General features: G+C 47.7%; 1 protein-coding gene across 8 annotated transcripts in view; it reads right to left on the bottom strand.

Moving 5' to 3' along the window:
* Positions 1–12,044, bottom strand: part of LPIN1 (lipin 1) — a 67,520-nt gene that overhangs the window by 35,709 nt on the left and 19,767 nt on the right. For 5 of the 8 annotated variants that reach the window (XM_059405162.1, XM_059405164.1, XM_059405163.1 and 2 more), the window contains exons 4-9: positions 10,957–11,264; positions 8,846–8,971; positions 6,467–6,571; positions 3,123–3,252; positions 1,501–1,813; positions 493–586 (exon numbers count right to left, since the gene is read on the bottom strand). In XM_059405162.1, the coding sequence (XP_059261145.1) occupies positions 493–586; positions 1,501–1,813; positions 3,123–3,252; positions 6,467–6,571; positions 8,846–8,971; positions 10,957–11,264 (1,076 nt within the window). The remainder of the gene's footprint in view (positions 1–492; positions 587–1,500; positions 1,814–3,122; positions 3,253–6,466; positions 6,572–8,845; positions 8,972–10,956; positions 11,265–12,044) is intronic. The other 3 variants (XM_059405165.1, XM_059405166.1, XM_059405169.1) reach the window with 1 other exon arrangement.

Genomic DNA, 12,044 nt, shown 5'->3' with positions numbered 1-12,044 from the left:
TATTGTCCTCCCTGTGTCCCCTCCCGAGCCTACGTGAAAGGAACGGCAGAGAAAGCACACTGTCCTCAGAGGCCACAGATCTCTGCTACACCCTCCGAGGAGCCAGCCCTCCCTGCACATCACAAAACGGAACAGGGGTCTCAGAGGCCACGGGAGAATCTCTCCTCGGGACGGAGAGGGCTGTGCACCTGCCCCCTTTTAGCCACTGATTTGGGTGACGGGTCACCGCCTCGTGCCCCCTCACAACACGACCGCGGTGTCCCCACAGGAGCCAGCCTCGTGCCTTCATTCCTGTTCAGGAGGTGGGAAGCCAGCCACACAGAACTATCCACACGGGACTCCGGAGAAAGTCCGTTATTTACTGGTAGATTTTCACAGGAGAATCGGAGCTCCCTTTTCTTACTCACTTTCCAATCACATGTAAGGGTGGGGGGAACCAGACTCACACAGACAAACACAGAAAATGATACGAAGAATAAAAAGAAATTTTACTTTTTGGGAAAATACAGGGCAGCCACTTCAGGGTCCATATCTGTGAGGTCATCCAAGTAGACGCCGTCAGCCCCCAGATGCCTGCTTCGTTTGTCTGGAAGAGCAAAGGGGTCAGGTCAGAGCCCTGGTCCTCCACGGACTTCCGAGCAGCTCCAGAAAGCACTGAAGCATAATGCACGTTTGCTCCGAAGTGTGCGTGACCGAGTCACGCAACGCTGCTGAGCGACGCCCCCAGCTGTGAAGGGCCTGATGTGTCCTGAGCACTCGGTCTACTGAAGCCATCGCCACCATCATTCAGTGAGGAAGGCTTTCGTTAAACACGTCCTGGGATGCACAGTCCCAGGCCCGGGGGCCCACACGGTGCATCCACAGTCACTGCACACCACGACCGTGGACTTCCTGTTTCCTTCTGCCAGAGAATGACGTCACTGGTTGATAGAAATCTAGAAAAGCGCACCACGTGGTTAACCACGTGGTCAACAGGACAGGCTTGACGTCATCCCTCCTGCCGGGCGACCAGGCGTGTACTCAACCAGCAGTTCGGAGCAAGACTATTCTGAGCACAGAGGAAACAGGCAAAGCAGGCCAAATGGTTCTTGACCCCACAGAGCACGCACGTTCTAGTACGGGAGCTCCCAGCAAACACAGATATAAACAAGTGACCCTCGCAAACAGTGACCCTGTCACGCAGAAATTAAAACCAGGCAAGGTGCTGACAGAAACTGAGGGGCAGGGGGTGAGGAGACCAGGACTAGCTCAACAATCGGCTTCCTCTGGAGCCCCAAGACTTCACCCCTCGGGATGCCAGCACCCCGATCTAGAGAGTAAAGGGGCTTGTGACACCACCCCAAGGGCTCCTTCTGTCTGACTGTATAACTAAATTCTGATAACATCTTCAGCGGAAAGCTGTCCCGGTCCAGCTTCCCCGTTGACATCCTCAGGCCTTCGGAGGGAAGGACTGGGAACGTGCAGAGCCCCCCATCTGCTGCGACCCGCCAGCCTTCCCACCTTTTTTCCTGGACGGAGAATCCATCTTGCTTGTTGTCGCGGCTACGCTGGCAGAGAGGGGTTTAGGTTCTTCGATCGTAGGCAGAGGCGGGGCTGCCGCCCCCAAGGCCTCAACGTCTTCTTCATTCGCAAACTGCATCTCTGTGGGAGGCTTGCCCGGCTCCGGAATGGGCAGCCCGGGAGGCCTGGCTATGGTTGGCGACTGGTCACTAAACGCATCCGAAGACTCACTCTGGATGGCCTGAAAGTGTATCTTATCACAGATTTTTCTACTGTTTAATGGGCTGCAGTCTTTCATCTTGTGCGGAGATGACTATGTCAAAGGGGCAGAGAGACAGACAGACAGAATGGTCAGGGCGTGGGCAAAGAGAAAAAAGGAGTTAACCGAAGAAAAACCATGAACCCATTAACATCTGCACAACCGTCTGCCCATTTGGCAGAGACAGTCAAGCCTCGGGCGTCACCTGGTGATTTCCCTTCCGCCAGAAGAATCTAAACAGCAGAACGCCAGTTCCAGAGCGAACAAACTTTCATATAAAACATGAACGGCCCTTGAGAAGGCTGTGGGATCGGGAAAGGGAAAGGGATCGGGAAAGGCCAAGAAACAAGAGAAGCTCAAGTCCTCAGTGTCCATGCACGGGACGGGCAGGACAGTCGCGGGACGGGCAGTTCGCAGCACAGCGACAATAAGGGAATTAGAATTACACACAACAGCACGATGAATGTCGCCAAGCTAATCTCTGCTGTGAAAGGCAGGAGGGTGTTTGTCCTTCTGGGGGGGCAGGCTGAGCAGTAACTGCAAAAGTGGGGGCTTCCCAGTGGCTGAGTAAGCTCTGCTTCTCTCTGGACACATTCACGGCGTGAACATGTGCCAATCTGTGCACCTACGATGTGGGCTTTCCTCTGTGCACGGGCTCTATTTCAATAAAGTTTACCCCCAAAACTAAGTCAACAAGTGGGTGGTTCGCCTGAGTGAGAAATGAACATTTCTGATTCTACTTCTCCAAGGAGTGTCCTGTTACGGAAAAGATTTGTCCGGTCAAAAACAAGAATGCAATTTATGGGTTGGAGGGAAAGGGAAAGTGCCGGTTCCTGTACCCGATCTCACAGCTTCTCGCACAGCAAGAAAACGCTACAGCACCTCTGTGCTTGGAAGCCTTTTGCCAGAAGAAGTGATGCATTAGCACTTCCAAGCCACTTCTCCAATGACAAATGCCATGAGTTTGAAAAGATGGCTGGTTCAGTCGGCGCTACAGCACGCAGGCAGAGAAATCCGCGTTTTCCATGAAAGCTAAATATAATCCAGAAAAAGAAAGAACCCACAGCTCTACCTCAACAGACATTCCCTCCAAAAAGTTGCCCATCTGGATTCTCCATAGGAATGCTTTCCATGTTTACTCATTCACTCATTCATATTACAACCCTCTACTGGGGATACAAGAAGTTGTAGCATCTTCTAGAAGCTTTACAATATTAAAAAAAAAAAAGTTATAGTAAAATATTCGAGATGCTTTTAATAGACTGGAATATGAAATGAAATTTCTTCAAAGAAAAGATCATGCGTTTCATGTTTTTGGAAACTATCTTCGATATTTGGCAGAAATGGGGGTGGGGAGGCTTACCTTTGCCGCTTGTGGTAATTCTCCCCATAGCCAGAGCATTTCTAGGTTACTCTTCTGCATCGTCCTGTCGGTGGCCTTATTGACCAATTCTGAATCGCTTTTAGGTGTTGAAGGTCGAGAACCTGAAGGACTTAAGAAAAACACAAATCCATGATTAAACTGGGAAGGGAAACTTTGTTAGATTTTTTTGGTCCAGAATTCTATGGTTCAGCCCAGAAAATGCACACAAGTTTCATGACATTCCCCTCTCTGGCCACCAGGGGTCCACAGAACACACAGCCAGGAGGAAGACGCTCCCCTTTTGGGGAACCTATCCCAACCTGCCCCCCAGTTTCAAGCAAAGATGAGAAGAGACATTTAGAAAGGAAAAACTGAAGAAAAGAGAGAAGAAAGTAGAATGGAAAAGTGTGTTCTCCTCTCAAAACCATCTGTCTCTCTCCACCTCACCCTGAGCTCCCCACTCCTGTGGTCTCAACTCCCAAACTGCGTCTGTCGGCTCTCGGCTGCAAAGGGGGTCCTGCCCATCTCAGATACGTACCCATTATACTCAATTTTTAAAGGTTTATGAATCTGCACTGACTTCGAAAACAGGGAAACTGTATCACGTGCTAATTTTGCCACAAATTCCAAATGCCAAGAATAAACTCAAACTTCCTAACACGCCAGGAGCCTCTGTGTTGAGATTTCATTAAATATCTTCCAGGAATAGTTCAAAATCCACCTGTTGGCTAAAGCTTGCTCTGTAACAACATATCATATGGCTTAATTCTCAGGCCAGTTTTTAAGTGGTTGTAACTTTTGTTCTTGTCTCTATAATGTTTCCTATTTCTCCTCTTGAGACCTGAACAAAGTTTTCCCTCTGTCCAGCCAGAGTGACCAGCCCAGAATCATCACCTTGTCTACAAACTTCTCACAGTATCCTAAACAACATCTGGATGAAAAAATATATCCATTTAACCTCTCCCTGCCTTCTCCTGCATCAATTCCCCCAGAGCAAGACAACGGTGTTACATGAAGCCGCCATGTTTTCCTTCTGCACCTTCTTCCGCAGCCCTCACACTCTCCTGAGTCCCCTCCTGGCCTCACAAACCTGAGTTAGATGTCAACTCCCGCAGAATACAGCTTCCTGTCAGGACAAGGAGCAGTCACAGATGAAACCTATCAAACCAACAGGGACCCTTAATGGCTAAACTGGTCCCAGATCTCTTCAGTCTGACCATTTGAACCAAAGAGACTCACCGCTCTCTCTTTCTCTCTCTCTCCCCTCCATTTCAAACCAAAAGGCTCAGAGGCTGGTTCATCGCCCATGGTACCCACCGTCCACCAAACCACCCACGTGGTACGTGGCTATAGTGTGGCCCTCACGCTCTATTTCACCATGTGTGGAGGAGGACCCTGAGACAGGGTGTCGTGGGAGCATATACGATGGGACATGTCTCCCAACACACGGACACACCCCCCCCTCTTCCACCCCATAGGAAGTGGTCCCACAGGAGGAAGGCTGCGCGCCCACACATCTAGATGGTAAGGTGTCCATCACCTCCCAACCTCTTCTAGTCCTGTAATTACACTTTTCTCCAAAGGGTCACTGCCTCCCTGGCACCAGCATGTCCATATTATATATTCGACATCAGCGCCAGGTCCAGAGGGGGCGTCATGGCCTCCAGTGTACCTACAACCGTGACCAGCATCCAGTTTGTCTCCAGAGTCATCACAGAAAAGGTCCACTGTGACTGGCTTCCTGTCCTCCGCAGCGCGGCATCCGAACCTCCAACCCCTCCAACAGCTCCTGCTGTTCTATTTCACCACATAAAACACGAGTGATGTTTTGTGGAACAAGGAATGGTTGTACCCCCTGCACTGAAGTCAGCAGAGCCCTTTAGACAGAGCTTGCTCTGGAGCCGGGGGGTCAGCGAACTTCGTCAAGTTTTGTGAGTCACGCAACCTTTGTCAGAGCGCACAATTCTGTCGCAGCTGCACAAAAGCGGCCCTTGACGATACGTGAGTAAGCTGCAGTCCCACAGAACCACGAGGACGGATGGGGGGCCACGGCTGGCCCACCGGCCGTCCTTAGCCAGCCCCTGCTCTAGAAGAAGGCAAATGCTGAACACGAGTGTCTTGTGGTGCCAACTCCAGAATTCCTGCTATTCCGACCCCTGGCCAACCCCACAAGCCCTAGGTCTCCACAGAGGTATTCAGGTTTGCAAACTCATCCACAGAGAAGCGAGCCCTGAGCTAGGAGCGCCACCTCCGGCGCCCGGCCGGCCACCACCATAAATGGCGGCAACACCAGCCTCCCTCAGAAGGATCCTGCACGCAAATACCCGCGCACGGTCTGTGGAACTCAGGCTGACAGAAGGGGAGTCGGGGAAAGGCTCCCAGTTCTGGGTGTGATTCACAAGGAAGATGGTGGGTCCAAGATTTCCCATTATCAAATCTTAGTCTTTTAAGGTCAAGGGTTGTTCAAAAAAATAAGCTTACAAGATCTGTGATTGGCTTTCGTAAATAATGCATTTATTAACCACGGAACAGTTTTGAGGATTTTGCCAGTCCCGCCTGGGCAAGTGAGTTCTAACTGTTCACAGCTTAGTTTTCCTCCTTTCAAAATGGCCTTTCCTCTGTACATGAAACTTTCCAAACGAAGCATATCCTGAGACTTGATTCTTTCATCAAAAAGGAAAACATTTCTCGTGTAGAAGTCAGTCAGAGCTTCATTTGTTAACATTTAGAAACCATATAGGTCCACCACGCAGCTCGGAGTGTGGACACCATGGAAGGAATGGAGGCAAGAACCTCAGACCATGGCATCTGAGGAAAATACAAACCTATGATCCTAAACCTATGCTACTTTCCAAAATTCCATTCTAGAAATGCCTTGGAAATAGGATTCCATTATTCAGACAGTCTAATCAGCAACTTAAAGAGTTATAATAACTCCCCTTACACAAAAGATCTTATAAACTTGTATGTTGAACAACCCTTAGACACAAAGCAAAAATCATATTACCGATTTTTATTTCATTGTTCTGATTTGCAAAGCGCTCCATAAAATTTGGAAGAACTATATGCTTAGCCATAATTTCCAGAGAATCCAATTTAGTCATGGAAAAAAATCTAATAATCTACAAATGCTTAATCAAAGGAAAAAAAAAACATCTCTATGTATTTTCTTCATAAGTAATTTGGTTAGTCAAGTAGATTTGTAAGAGTTAGATCAAAAGTTTCATTTACGCAGTCTATGCATTGTCTGCGTAAGTAATTTGGTCAATGGTAAACAGGCTTGTACGGGTTAGATCACAATTTTGATTATCGAAGACATCCAAGTGGGGAAAAAGCCCCTCTACCTTTCCGAAGCATGGAAGTGGGAAGACTGTGGAGGGCAAGAGCTAGAAAGGCCTCCCTCGGCTGCAACTGCCAGGCGGGGGGCAGTCCTTTGGCAATCTATAGGGCTACCGGACACCACGTGATACACATTAAGAGAAAGAAAAATCACAGGTCAATTCAATTAAACTTCATATAAATTATTTGACTCCTCTCCACAATAACATTTGCGAGAAAATGAACATACTTAGGCATCTGACAACAGCAGAAATGACTCTGTTGAAATCACTCAGAAATCAACATGAATTTTTTGAACACAAGAACAGGAAACTGCCAAAAGACTCATTTCACTTTCTATTTCATCCATATGGCCGTAAAAGATTGTTATTCTCTGGTCAGAATTTAGTGCTTAATCAAACTGCAGTCTCCAAAGAGTTGATCATTTCTGCTGCCAGTTGTCTCTTCAAAGAAAAGACGTACTTCCAAGTATGGAAATGTATCTATTTATCCTAATTTGTCGTTGCATATGACAGCAGTCAGACCTGCAGGATCTGACACGGCCGCTCTTCTGGATTCATAAGGCAAATCATGGAAGACGGGAGAACATACCCACGGTTGCTTTTTAAACATTTATTTGAAACTCAAAATTAAGGTAGAGTGTCTGAACAGATTTTCCAACCTAACAGTGGTTTCTAACCATCCTACCTAATTTTCTTCCTAAAATGCCATCTTTTTCCCTCCTTAGGGTGCATTTCCACAGACCTCGGGAGATGATGAGAGAGGTTCCAGGAAGGTCTAATATCTGCACTGTCCATATGACAGCCACCAGCTGCACATGACTATCAAGCACATGAAGTGTGACACGTCCACACCAAGGTGGTCTTTCCATGTGAATTCACAATGATCTCAAAGACTTAGTATAAAAACAAGAATGTGAAAATCTCATTAAGAACTTCGTGGAAACGACTTGATGGAATTTTGGACATGCTGGGTCAAAGGAACTCAATCATCAAAGGTAACTTTCTCAGTTTCTTTTCACCCTCTAACGATGGCTGCTGGAAACTGTAAACATCCTGGGTAGCTAGCGTTCTGTTTCTACAGCACGGGCTAGGTCTGCAGACAGACCTCCACGAGGACACCCCGCAGGCCTCTAGCCCCACTGGGGCAGACCGACACCGGCTGTCCTGGACCCAGGCTCGGGACTGATCTAGTTCTCTGGGACCCGGACTCCAGCACGTCCTGCTCACTGTGCTGTTCCACTGACGAGATCGCTCTGGTGGAACTGGAATGAAGCAGGGCTGTTGGGAGGACTCTGGCTTTCGGCAGGGAGCCTTTGCAGCAGGGTTCCCACACTTCCACTACAAACCACAAGTACATCTACAACGTAAGGAATAAGAATGATCCAAGCCTGGGGCACCTGGGCAAGCTCAGTGGGTTAAGCATCTGCCTTTGGCTCTGGTCATGATCCCAAGGTTCTGGGATCGAGCCCCACATCGGGCTCCAGCTCAGTGGGGAGTCTGCTTCCCCCTCTTGCTCTGCCCCTCCCCACTGCTCATTGTTCTTTCTCTCTCTCAAATAAATAAAATCTTAAAAAAAAAAAAAAAAAAGAAGAAGACGAAGAATCCAAGGATGTCCCTGTCACTAAGATCGGGGTTTCTCAACTTCTTTCCATTGTTCGCATACCCCCAGACAGCTGAGGCTTTTTCCCTGTCATGGTCCTCCCTCCACTGGGACCCTTTAATACCACAGATGGACTCCGTATTTGCTTACGTGTGAGGCCCCATGGGAGCCACAAGCCATTATAATACCTAAGAACTCTCTGCTGCCCAAGAGCCAATTTTTGCCCTAATGGGGGTGATACAGCCCCTGCTGAGGACACCCGGTTTAGATCTGCCCCCTTCCTGGTTCTTCTGAGAAGGGCTCACATATTCTCAGAAGTCTCACTGACTACCAGTCCCTGGGTCTTTGGGATGGCAATCCACAGCCTGAGCAGGTCTGATTCTCCAAGTTTCTACCCCAACTCTAGGGCATCGTCAGAGTTTTTTTCAGGGAAATATTCCTGGTTTCAGCAGAAGGGGTTAAGCACGGGGAGAAGGCGTCATTCTAACAGCTCAGAACCATCTTGGTGGCTCTGGAATCGTACTGGAGGGCTAAGTGTCAAGAAAGGCTCAGCCACCTGTTTTCTCCTGCTGACAATCAGCACTAAGGAACTGGAGAGGCTTTTCTTTCAAGGTCACCTGCGGGGAGTGAAGAGCCAGATTTACAGCTTGATTATGACATCAGAAGTTTATGGTCTGCACATGTCCTTTTTCAATCCGAATCTATACCTCCTACTCTAACCCGCATTTTTTCACTTTTTACTTATATTTCACTATTATTAGACACGTCCCCCAGCAACTCACCTGGCGCTGGGTGACCACTCTCTATCAGAATTAGGGTACGATGCTGACTGAGGGTAAGTCATGATTGGGGAAGGGCTTTCCTTAGAAACATCTTCTTGGAATACAGGTATATCATTAGGAAGAGTTCTGGAGGGGAAAAAAAAAAAGAAGAAAAAGACTAAAGTCAAAGAATTATTAGTGATTATGTGCGACAGATTCATAATGAAGGCAAGTTTCCCTTTTATCTTGATTAGCTAAGTTCTTTGTCAATGAACACCATCTCTTTCTGACCCACCCAGGCACACTGGAGGCAGTAAGGAGGGAAAGCATGACACACAGGCACGCGTCAATGTGTTTGTGCTTTGGTTGGATTATAAAGCTCATTAAAACGACTGCATTCGGGGCGCCTGGGTGGCTCAGTGGGTTAAGCCTCTGCCTCGGCTCAAGTCATGATCTCAGGGTCCTGGGATCAAGCCCCACATCGGGCTCTCTGCTCAGCAGGGGGCCTGTTTCTCTCTGACTCTCTGCCTATTTGTAATCTCTATCAAATAAATAAATAAAAATCTTAAAAAAAAAAAAAAAAAAAAGACTCTATTCAAGTCTCTGGGCTGACAGACGTGTGTAAAGGTGACCCTGCTGGTCATGTTACACCGCGGTCCCGAAACGGACCCAGGAGGCTGAAAAGTCTTGCTGTCACAGGAGGCTGCCAAGTGAATGACCACACACAGACAATCCTTCACCTAGCAGAACAAATAAATGATATAAACCAAATGACTCTAATAATGACAAAACGACTGCAAAGCTACCTTGTTTCAGGTAGAGTGCACTAATAACAAAAATATAATTACCTCTTGCAGTCACACAGAGGCTGTCGGTCCGTACTTCTGATGTTCCCTGAAATATCCCTCACTAAGTTCTGGAACTAAAAGCCATGCAGGGACTACAACTATAATAAGCCCAACCACTAGTTTCTGAGCCTACAGCAGATTAGAGGCTATAGTGAGGAAACGTGTCACCGCCAGTTTGCCTGTATTTTTAGCCAGAGGGGGGAAAGAAGTCCTAATCTGAATAATGAAGCAGAGGGACAGTCCTGATGTTCCCGATCCCTTTTTCATGTTAACAAGATACAAAATAACTATCAAAAATTATACTGAATTTTAGGGGCGCCTGAGTGGCTCAGTCAGTGAAGTTTCCTACTCTTGATTTCGGCTCAAGTCGTGATCTCAGGGCCGTGAGATTGAGCCCTGCATCAGGCTCTGCGCTCAGCAGGAAGTCTGCCTGACAGTCTCTCTCTCCCTCAACAACACCCCCATTAAAAAAAAAAAAAAAAAAAACTGAATTACATAAAGATCTGAAATATCAAATATACTTTACAAATGAGTTTTGTCTTAAAATTGGCCATTTTCACTAAAATAGTAATACACAGAAACCGAATTTCACCACCCAGGTAAAAGCAAAGATGACCCATGAAACCTCAAGCCTAGTCAGAACTGGAAAGGAAAAGTCTGCTTGGAGAGACAACTGGTCACGTTCTGCACATCCTTATAACCTGAAAGCTGTCACAGATTAGTCCCCAGCCACACATCACCCCAAAGGCCGGGACTTCAGTCAGGGCCCAAATAAGAGCAAGCAGGCTCTGAAACAGGGTTTCGTGCATGAAGTATTCGTTTGCTTGCTTCTCTGTCCCTCGGTTCCGTCCTAGATGCTGAGGCGGCCAGACGAGGACCGACCACCTTATAGCTGTAAGCCAGCTCAGATGTTTCTGCCCCTTGAGGTTGGGGCCACAGAGTTCTAACACTCAGTCTAAGATGCATTCACATAAGAATAAGGAACACTGGGCACCTGGGGGGCTCAATCGGTAAGCCTTTACCTTCAGCTCAGGTCACGTCCCAGGGTCCTGGGATGGACCCCCGGGGTCAGGCCCTGCTCAGCCTGCTTCTCCCCCTCCCTCCCTTCCTGCCCCTCCCCCTGCTCACGCTTGCCCTCTCTCTCTCTCTAATAAATAAATAAAATCTTTAAAAAAAGAAAAAAAAAGAATAAGGAATACTGGGGCGAAAAACAAGTTGTGAGAATCATCTCAGAGAACAAACGTGCCTGACCCCACACAGGCCCCAGCTTTCACGCACGTTTACCTGCTACTGTCCAGGGGGTCAGCCTGGTCATCCGAGCTCATCTCTATGGGAAACATGTCCTCGTCCTCAGACGTGTTCGTGTTGTCGTCTCTTTTCAGGGTGTCCAGCTGCGACTTTCTCCTCCGTTTCCTTCTCTTCTTCACTAAAGAGCTGCTCGAAGCGGCCTCACTGGGAGGCAAGGCCTGGGCGGACGTGCTGGGGTCCAGGCTTCTGATCCTGTCTACAGAGTTCCTCTTCAGCTGACTCTCCATGCGCGAGGCCCCCTCCGACAGGATGGGGGAGGTGGCCAGGTACGTGGGGATCACCTCCTGAAGGGCAGAAGAAAGACTTCAAAGAACCTTATTAATTTGGGTTTAAGGGGCAAGGGGTGCCAAAGGCTGGCCAGTGTTCCTTCAGGAGAGCGAGCGCCCTCGGGGAGGGATATGTGGGGCGGCGGGACCAGCGGTCATGGCCACCGCGGGCTGGAGGCAGCGCCAGATCCGGATAGCCAACCACGAATCAGCAATGCACTCTACGGCATTTTGTATCGAGTCCCACATTTTTGTAATTATAGCAAAGCAAGGTAATGAGTGATTTCAGGGCACCCAAAGTGTTTGAAGTATCCACAGTAAAGAGAGAAAAATGAGCTTTGAATCATCACATTACCTGGGAACTGGGCTCAACTTTGCATTTCAGTGCAGGGGAAGGGGGTGAGTGTATATGGTGGCGTGTGTGGGTATGTGTACGTGCCTGCACATGTTTGCCTGTAAAAGAGAGAATGTGTATACATTTTTTAATATGCACTGAATTAAGATGATAGTAATTAAAAACAAAAATACAGCTGACACCCCCCACCCCAAGTGCCTGCCTACACCAGAGCCATCCAGGTATTCGGCCGTTAGTCAATTCGATACCGACTCTCCTCTTAAAAACTAAAGGAAAAAATACATGGCAGGTCCATTTAAGTTGTTTAATAATGATTTACCATATAAGTTGTCTAATAAGGTATAATAATCATCTAAAAACTATAACAATCATTTTCTTATTATTATTACTATTTATATTAATAATTACAGCTCATAATTATAGGTAATAATTATTATTAATCA

The sequence above is a fragment of the Mustela nigripes genome, chromosome 7 (genome assembly GCF_022355385.1).
Source record: "Mustela nigripes isolate SB6536 chromosome 7, MUSNIG.SB6536, whole genome shotgun sequence".
NCBI lineage: Eukaryota > Metazoa > Chordata > Mammalia > Carnivora > Mustelidae > Mustela > Mustela nigripes.
This window is presented reverse-complemented; position numbering and strand designations above follow the sequence as displayed.